Raw genomic sequence first — 8948 nt, forward strand, 5'->3', positions numbered from 1 at the left:
CAAAGAGAAAGGAAAAATTGAAATCGCATCATATGACCCCTTTAAATTATTTTAATTTAGTTTTCTTTTAAATTATTTTATTTTCAGTTCTTTTTATTTTGCATTTATTAATACATGTACTTTTTTATTTGCTTTAACTAGGTGTGTTCGTTTTTTTTAAGTGATTTTAATTTTTTATTTTATTTTATTTAATTTTGACTCCTACTCCTGATGTTTTCTTTTCCCTTGGTATTAATTTTATGTAACTAGGTGGTGTGTTTTAAGTGATTTTTGTTTTATTTAAATATTTATTTTATGGGATTTTATTTTAACTTTATTTTATTTTTATTTTTATACCTACTCCTTAATGTATTGTTTTTCCCTTCGTATTAATTTATGAAACTAAGTGGTATTTAAGTATTTTTTATTTGTTTTTATTTAAATTTTTATTTTATTTTGACTCCCACTAATGTTTTTTTTTTTGTTTTTTTTAAAGATTATTTTTTTAAGTGATGTTTTATTTTGTCTCCAACTCCAAAATGTATTTATACATGTACATTATGCAGTAAAGTTTAAGGACTCTTTTGCCTCTTACAGTAAAATGTTTAATTATATTATATAATTATATTATATTTGAATTAAATTCTTCACATATTTCAATATTTGTTTTATCATCAAATGAAGGTGGTACTTCAGGCTTAGGTATACATGTTATACACCAATATACACACTTCTATGGAAAAGTCATTAATAAATGTTAAGTGATTTGAGTATTCATTCTCTGCCATTCAGTAGTGTTTTGCATAACAAAATGTATACAATTTGATGCTGGTATATTGTGCACCACTTGGTCACAATACTTCCAAGAACCTTTATTTGCCCACTGTAGTAGTTTTACAGCTGCATTCACCCTTGTTCTCCGAGCTCTTCATTGGCTCTACATGGAGAAGTCTGGGTTCCCATGAACTCTGGCGGTGGAAGACTGGCCCTTGGAAGCTAAATTTAGAGAGGCTGTGCTGCGTGCTAGACTGGCGAGAACATGGTGTTGTGATATCCGTTCAAAACAAAATGGAAGTATTTGCCAGAAACAAACCCAACACCCAGGTGGAACACACTCCACACGCTTGCACTTTGAAACCCGGTGGCGATCCTTATCAGCTGACGGGCCCTTTTACGTCCACACCCACCCACCCACTTTGCCATCTTGTCGTGGACGCCAGGCTGTCACGTAAGAGCTGTGTGCAGTCAGGAGGGTAGTGATGCAACCTTGTTCCAGCACATGCTGATCCATGTGTGTGGGTGGCTCGGGTCCAAGGTCCGGCCCTGCATGGGCACACACAGTTTGACGGCGACTGTAGCGACTCGTGCCTCCTACTCTCAGGCATAGTCCCCTGTCCGTTTACCCTCGATGGAGGCGGGGCCTGCTATTGGGATGCATTGGCCCATGTCATACTGCCCCCTGTTGACATACAAACCTCAAGCAGCATTATAAACTTATGTTTGATGGCATTAAATGTTTTAAAGTTGGTAGTTCTGCCAAAAATGAAAGTTCTGTCATCACCTTGTTGGTCCAAACCTGTATGAGTTTCTTTTTTCTGCTGAAGTAAAAGAAGATAACATTTTGAAGAATGTTGGTAACTAAACAGTTGATGATAGCCATTGACTTCTATAGTATAGTACATTTCCCCCCCCCCCATACTATAGAAGTCAATGGCTACCAGCAACTATTTGGTTACCAACATTCTTCAAAATATTGTCTGTGTTAAACAGATGAAAGAAAGAAACGGGGTTTGGCACAACTTGAAGGTGAGTAAACGATCATTTATTTTTAGCTGAACTATCCCTTTGAGTGCACTTAATGCATTTGACATTTAAAATATGCACATTTCTATGGAAAACTAAATTGCCTAAAGTGATTGGAGTGCCTATTCTCTACCATGTGGTGGTGTTTCACGTAACAGCGAAAAACGACACAATGTATACCACTTGACAAATTTGTACATATTTGCGCTTGACATATTTTGGTGTGTATTGTTTTAACTGGTATATCGCACACCAGTTAGTTACAATCTTATTAAGGCCAGTTTATTTAGTTTCTTTCCCTTTATTTAGGTCAATTAATGCAATTTCCAAAGTTACTTAAACGGCTTCATCTGGTTTGGTCTTCATGAATACTAGTCAAAAATGTTGTTGACAAGTCATGGACAATATTTGTGTAACCAACATCTCACTATTGGTAATCAAATAAGACTTTCTCAAAAAGACACTCTTGGCAAGTTCAGATGGGACTAACGAATGTCAAATATTGTCTATTATCCATCAGAATTTCCTTATTAAAGTTAAAGGGGATAGGTCACCCAAAAATGAAAATTCTGTCATTAATTACTCGTCTTCATGTTGTTCCAAACCTGTAAGACCTTCGTTCATCTTCAAAACACAAATTAAGACATTTTTGATGAAATCCGAGAGCTTACTGACCCTCCCATAGACAGCAACGCAACTGAAATGTTCCCAAGTCCAGAAAGGTAGTAAGGACATCATTAAAATGGTCCATGTGGCACCCGGAAAAGAAGAAATCATTGAATAAAGGCATTATTTTTGTTTTCTTTGCACACAAAGTATTCTCGTAGCTTCATAACATTATGGTTGAACCACCGATGTCACATGGGCTATTTTAACAATGTTCTTACTACCTTTCTGGGCCTTGAACGTGGTAGTTGCGTTGCTGTCTATGCAGGGTCAGAAAGCTCAAAGATATTTCAGATATTTCATCAAAAATATCTAAATTTGTGCTCTGAAGATGAACGAAGGTCTTACAGGTTTGTAATGACATGAGGGTGGATAATTAATGACGCAATTTTTGTTTTTGGGTAAACTATCAAACCTGTTGCATGCTTTTATATTTCTGTTACACTTTCAAACCAATTAATGATCCTACTTTTGCAGCACAATCCACAGCACGTCTCTGGATTAGTCAGGTTTTTTTGGATCTCACTGAAGCAGTTCCTTGGCTCTTTTAAAACTGATGATTGTCTGTCTTTTGTTCCCTGCAGAAAACTGTGTAAGCCTCAGAGCAGTGGCCCTGTGTCTGGGGAGAGTCCGGTCAGCCCACACAAAGAGCCAGCCAGCAGCTCGCCCTCTCAGGTCAGCCTTTTGCCCCCTTTTAGACCCGTCAAAGCCGGTTATGATGGATCTGCTTAAATTGAGGAAATATTCAAGGGTTCATCCTTCCCCCACATTTCTTCATCATCTTTCTTCAAAATGCTCTGCCTGACTTTTTTTTTTTTACTTTTTTTTTTGGCGGACGTGACTAAGCCCTCTCTTGTGTACTAACACAAGCATTGCTTTGCTAACAAATCAAATCATTTTAGTGTGCATAATTCTTTAGTGCATGTTCTTCTGAAGTTTTACGTAATCTTTGACCAAAATATAATGATACTTATGTTAAATTAAATTTTCTCTGCCTCTAAAATGCTGAAATTTAATCGCTATTTAATATTTGACGGTTTAAACCGTCCCGATTTGACGAACAATCATTGCTCGCATCCAACAGAAACGACCTGCAGAGTTCATCGATCCCCTGGCCAATAAGAAACCCAGAATATCGCATCTAGCCAGCAAGTCTACGGGGCTCATTAACGGCAAACTGAGCTCGTCCAATGGGAGAGACTCTTCTAGTTCTCAATCAGCAGAGACCTCATCGAGCTCCCACTTCCCTCCGTTGGAGATCCCCCGACCCTTCGAACCCCTTTCGGACGTCAGCAACGACTCCAACGGCCGAGACTGTGAAAGTCAGGAGGTGGCGGTGGCGGAGAGACTGAGTCAGCCCCCGTCGTTCGCCCCTCGCTTCACGATGCTAGAGGAAGGGCTGAGCTCCACGTCCCCGGCCCACAGCAGCCTGGACGGGTCTCAGACCCAGAGCGCTCAACCCTCCCTGCATGGCAAGTCTAAGAAGTCGTCCAAAAAACACAAGGACAAAGACAAGTCCAAGGAGAAAGATAGGGACCGAGAGCGGGACATGAAGAAGGAGAGGAGAGTTGAAGACCATGGCTTGGATCAGAGGAAACCCTGTGACATCACGACGAGCGATAGGAGCCCAGGTGCGGATCGGTTTCTCTGAATCATTTATGATGTCAAGGGTTATGAGGTCAGAAAGTACCTCGGCAGTGAACAGACAAACTTTTGTCCCACTTGAAATCTAGTCTTGATTAGATCTGCGATGGAAATGTGTTTGAAAGTGTTTTTATGTTTCAGATCTCAAGTAGTGTATGTCTGTATGTTGCTTAGTAAACAAATAAACAGCGAAAAAACAAACAAACTAGTCTTTAAAGTAAATAACCAATTTAGTTGCTAAATGAGGTTTAGTTATAGTTATTCAAGCAGCCCTCCAATCAGATATTTAGTCCAACAACCCACACATTAGGTTAGGGAAGTCATTAGCTGGTAATTGTTCAGACAACTAGTTGAATAGTCCAACAACCAACCTAGTGGTTAGTGAGGTCAAATTGTTATAAAGTTATTGAGTAGTTGTTCAGACAGTGCACCACACCTACTAGCCGATTAGTAGTCCAACAACCAGACTAGACTGTTAGTAAGGTCAGTTAGTTGATTAGCTGTTCAGACAACCTATCAACTGTTTGATTAGTACTTCAAGGGGCCGTTCTCACAGAACGAGTTTTTCAATTCCAATGTGCTACTTTTCCATTGTTTTCTATGTAAATACGCTAGATGGACGTGTATGACCGTTGCGCTTGCGTCTTTTGCACTGTTTAAGATGCCGTGTTAAGTTAAGAATTTCAACTTTTACATGCAGCGCCACTCATCAACGTAATTTCCAAAACAGTGGACCAATCAGAAGACCCCAGAGGTGGGGTAAGCATTGTGAGCTTTTGTTTACAGTCGCAAGTTAGCATGGCAATGGTTTCATTTGACGGCAACATGACAGAAGAGGAATTCTGCGTTGCACTTTTTTAAAACGCGTTTTAGACACAGACACATTGTGTAAATGGCCCCTAACAACAGACGAGTCGGTTATTGAGGTCAGTTAGTTGAATAGTTATTGAATAGTTTTTCAGTTAGTAAAGACTGAAATTTTAAAAACGTCCATTTCCTGGTAATATTTCCGACCAGTACTGAAGTCGGTACTTTTGATGACACTAGTAAGGTCAGTCCATCGACTAGTTGATTGAGTCCAACAGCCAACCTATTGTGTTAGTGAGGTCAAATAGTTGAATAGGCATTCAGACAACCCTCCAACTATTTGACTAGTAGTCCAACAGTTGACACACTTGGTCTGTGAGATCAATTAGATGAATAGTCATTTAGGCAGCTCACCAACCAGGCAATTAGTAGTTCAACAGCTGACCTAGACGGCTAGTGAGGTCGATGAGTTCAGATGTTTGGACAACCCCCCAACTAGTTGACTACTAGTCCAACAGTTGACACACTTGGTCTGTGAGATCAATTAGATGAATAGTCATTTAGGCAGCTCACCAACCAGGCAATTAGTAGTTCAACAGCTGACCTAGACGGCTAGTGAGGTCGATGAGTTCAGATGTTTGGACAACCCCCCAACTAGTTGACTACTAGTCCAACAGTTGACACACTTGGTCTGTGAGATCAATTAGATGAATAGTCATTTAGACAGCCCACCAACCAGTCGATTATTAGTTTAGCAACTGACCTAGTCAGCCAGTGTGGTTGATTAGTTAAAACAACTCACCAATTAGTCAATTTTAAAAATGTGTAGTTTTGAAACCCCTCTTAAGCTTGTTTCTAGCAGGGTTTTTTTTCTCTCCAGTATAATTCTGGACTGACGTCACAGCGCACTTTCCTTGTCCCTCAGTCTGCAGGATAAAACTGTCCTTGAATTCACCTTATATTTCTTTTCAGGTCTGAACGGAACGTGCAACAGCTCCAGTATTCCTGAGTCTTCGTCGGAGATGGCAGACTATTTATTGTAAGCATCTCTTTGTACATTAAAAGTTGCTTTTACCTTTTGCGTCAGGTTTGTTAGAAAAAAGTGTGTTATATAAATTAAAGAAAATAACATTATACTTTTATGACTGTGATGTTTTTTTTTCTCTCGCTTGGTTTCCTCAACAGAAAGTACACCGTGATAAGCTCGCAAGAGCAACGTCAGAGTTACAAAAACGACTTCAACGCAGAGTACAGTGAGTACCGGGGCCTCCACGCACGGATAGAGAGCATCACCCGACAGTTCACTATACTAGACTCCGAGCTCAAACAACTCCAGCAAGGCACAGACAAGTATAAGGTATCTTCACACTGAAAATGCAGTGCATCCATCCACACATATGATTACAACTTCCTTATTTTTTTTATTAATATGCTGTCGGCCCCTGCCTGGTCCCAGTAGTTGCGTCTTCCTCCGGAAAATGAGAAATTAAAGAGTGTAGTTGACTCATCCAGAGTCCTAGTGTTGTTTTTTTCATCTTGATGAATTAGAACACGTTACTATGCGAGAGGTAAGAGAAGAAAAACAATCTAGTCTTGGAGCGTAATGAAATAAACAACACAATCAACTGACTGTTTAGATGCAATGATGTTAAATAACCGGAGCAGAATGTCATAAGGATCATTTATTTCTCCTACACGCAGTCATAATCGTTTATAGGGATCGATAATAAGGATGGCCCTCTGGCGTGGGGCCAGTGGGAGAGTTTCGGGTCAGCTGCCACTTATATTATAGCTGTAAAACTATGTTGCCAGATCTGTCTAGAAACAATAAGCAACATGGTCTAACAAAACCACTAAAGAGGGAGAAACCCGGGAGGAAATGTATGCATTATACACAGAGCCATGTGGATTACTGAGAAATTGTAGTCTGTTACTAATTCCAAATTACATGACAAAATTTGTAGTTCGTAACAAAATCCATTACATTACACGTTTTAGGTAATGTAATCAGACTACTTTTAGATTACTTTTGGCCTAAATCATTTATCACATTGATTTAAATAGGATAATCTTGTACCATATTGATTGTAAAAATACAAAGTAAGAAAAGGTTTCCCAAACTGGGGTTCATATAGGAACTGCAGGGGTTTCGTGAGTTTAATGAAAAGCTAATAATTAAATCACAAAAATGTCAAATTAAAAAGTCATTTTAAAATAAGTTTTAAAAGGTTTTTTTGTATACATTTTATAATTATAATATATAATCATGAGCCATGAGCAAATGTTTATTTTACAAATGTTAATTTAATTATTAAAATATTTTACCATTTAAAAAGTAAATATATTAAGTGAAAGATGACCAAAAAAAGTTTTGGAATGCCTGCATTACATGTAAATAAGTAAAATTAGCAAATGTGTGCATTTTAATGTATTACTATAGCATTGGAAGGCTTTTGTCTTTCAAACACATGGTTAACTAACCTACTGAGTGATGATTAAAATAAAAATGTATGTTTCATCAGTAGTTGAAGCAATGTTCAAACACTTCTTAAACCTGAAATTATTTTTGTAAGTCCAGTGGTCAAATGCTGTGTAGCCACCTGACTGGTGTTTGTGGGAATTTCCACAAAACTGGAAGACTTTCTGAGTGTATAAAAGCAGCAGACTATTTTAGAAAGGAACATTTAAAAAATAAAAAAGGGGAATTATACATTATTATTATGGTAGTTGGGACCAATGGACATATTGGAAAACAATTCTGGCTTAACTGAAGCCAGCAGAAATAAAATAACTTCTATTTTGTATCTCTTATTAATGTATTCTGTTATATATGTATTTAAAATTTCTGTTAATTTTATGATGCTTTAAACTACCATTGAACACATTTTACAGTGTTTAAAGGCATTCAACAGACTTTACCCAAGTTTGACTATTATATGACACTACTGGATATGATTTGAGAAGGTACATTTATCCTAAAGCTTTCCGTAAACCTGTAAGAAGAGACTGAACACAATTTGAAGAGTTCATGTAAAAATATCAGACTACTCTGCCTGTATTCAATCTGATTACACATTTAAAACTACTGTATTCAAGCAGGAACTTCATTGTAACGATCTGTTTGTTCTTTTCACAGACAATCCACAATCAGATACTTGAAGAGTATCGCAAAATCAAAAAGGTAAGCTTGACAGTCTCTTCCACTTTTTTTTTTTTTGTTACTTAACATCCAAAGTACATCAAGTTCGAAATACTCATTCTTTTTTTTCTTTTTTTTCTCCCAGGCTAATCCAAACTATAGCCAAGAGAAGAACCGCTGTGAATACCTACACAACAAACTGGCACATATAAAAAAACTGATAGCAGAATATGATCAACAGCAATTGCAAAACTGGCACTAATAACAATCTCTCAATTCCTTTCTCCTTAATCTTTGTCTCTTTTGAGAGAGAGAATCTCTGGATTATTTTTTGTTTTTCTTGGCTTGCTCTAAAAACAAGTTGCTCTGATGTAAAATGCCACGAAACCGATTTCTTTTTTTTTTTTTTTTCCCCCCCGTAGTGGGCCAAGTGCTCTAGTGAGGACAATGCAGACCCATGAATTTCGTTTTTTATGGGATTTGGGACATGGGCGTACTCAGCCATGCTAACCTGTGTAGCCTAATGCATTATGGGATTGGTTGCCAGCTTCCTTCCCTTCTCAATGGTCTCCGAGTGTGAAAGGAAAAGCTTTGGAGATCTTTTCTGAACAGGGGATAACCAACACCCATTCCCAGAATCTCATAGTTTAAGGTTTAGAAAAAAATTTAATGGATATTTTTTTTCTGTTTGTACTAAAATGGAAGGTCCTATATTTTATTTTCTTTTATATTTATTTTCGTCTTCCATAGGGATACAGCAGTCCGATTATGATTTCACACTCCTTTGAGTGCTAAACATCTCGTCCCGTCCCTTCGGTCTTTCTTTCTTTAATCGGTCAGTATTTTATGCAAAAGCTGCCTTGGATTTCGAGAGATCCCTAATGCAGTATACCTTCCCCCACCCCCCCCC

General features: G+C 38.0%; 1 protein-coding gene across 1 annotated transcript in view; it reads left to right on the forward strand.

Moving 5' to 3' along the window:
- ell (elongation factor RNA polymerase II) overlaps positions 1 to 8683 on the forward strand; it is a 50201-nt gene extending 41518 nt beyond the window's left edge. The window contains exons 7-12 of the mRNA XM_016471739.1: positions 3033 to 3123; positions 3533 to 4079; positions 5872 to 5938; positions 6085 to 6256; positions 8036 to 8080; positions 8184 to 8683. Coding sequence (XP_016327225.1) covers positions 3033 to 3123; positions 3533 to 4079; positions 5872 to 5938; positions 6085 to 6256; positions 8036 to 8080; positions 8184 to 8300 — 1039 coding nt within the window. The 3' untranslated portion in view covers positions 8301 to 8683. The remainder of the gene's footprint in view (positions 1 to 3032; positions 3124 to 3532; positions 4080 to 5871; positions 5939 to 6084; positions 6257 to 8035; positions 8081 to 8183) is intronic.
- The last annotated feature ends 265 nt before the right edge of the window (positions 8684 to 8948 follow it).

Source organism: Sinocyclocheilus anshuiensis, unplaced genomic scaffold (genome assembly GCF_001515605.1).
Source record: "Sinocyclocheilus anshuiensis isolate Anshui unplaced genomic scaffold, SAMN03320099.WGS_v1.1 scaffold420, whole genome shotgun sequence".
In the NCBI taxonomy this organism is placed as follows: Eukaryota; Metazoa; Chordata; class Actinopteri; order Cypriniformes; family Cyprinidae; genus Sinocyclocheilus; species Sinocyclocheilus anshuiensis.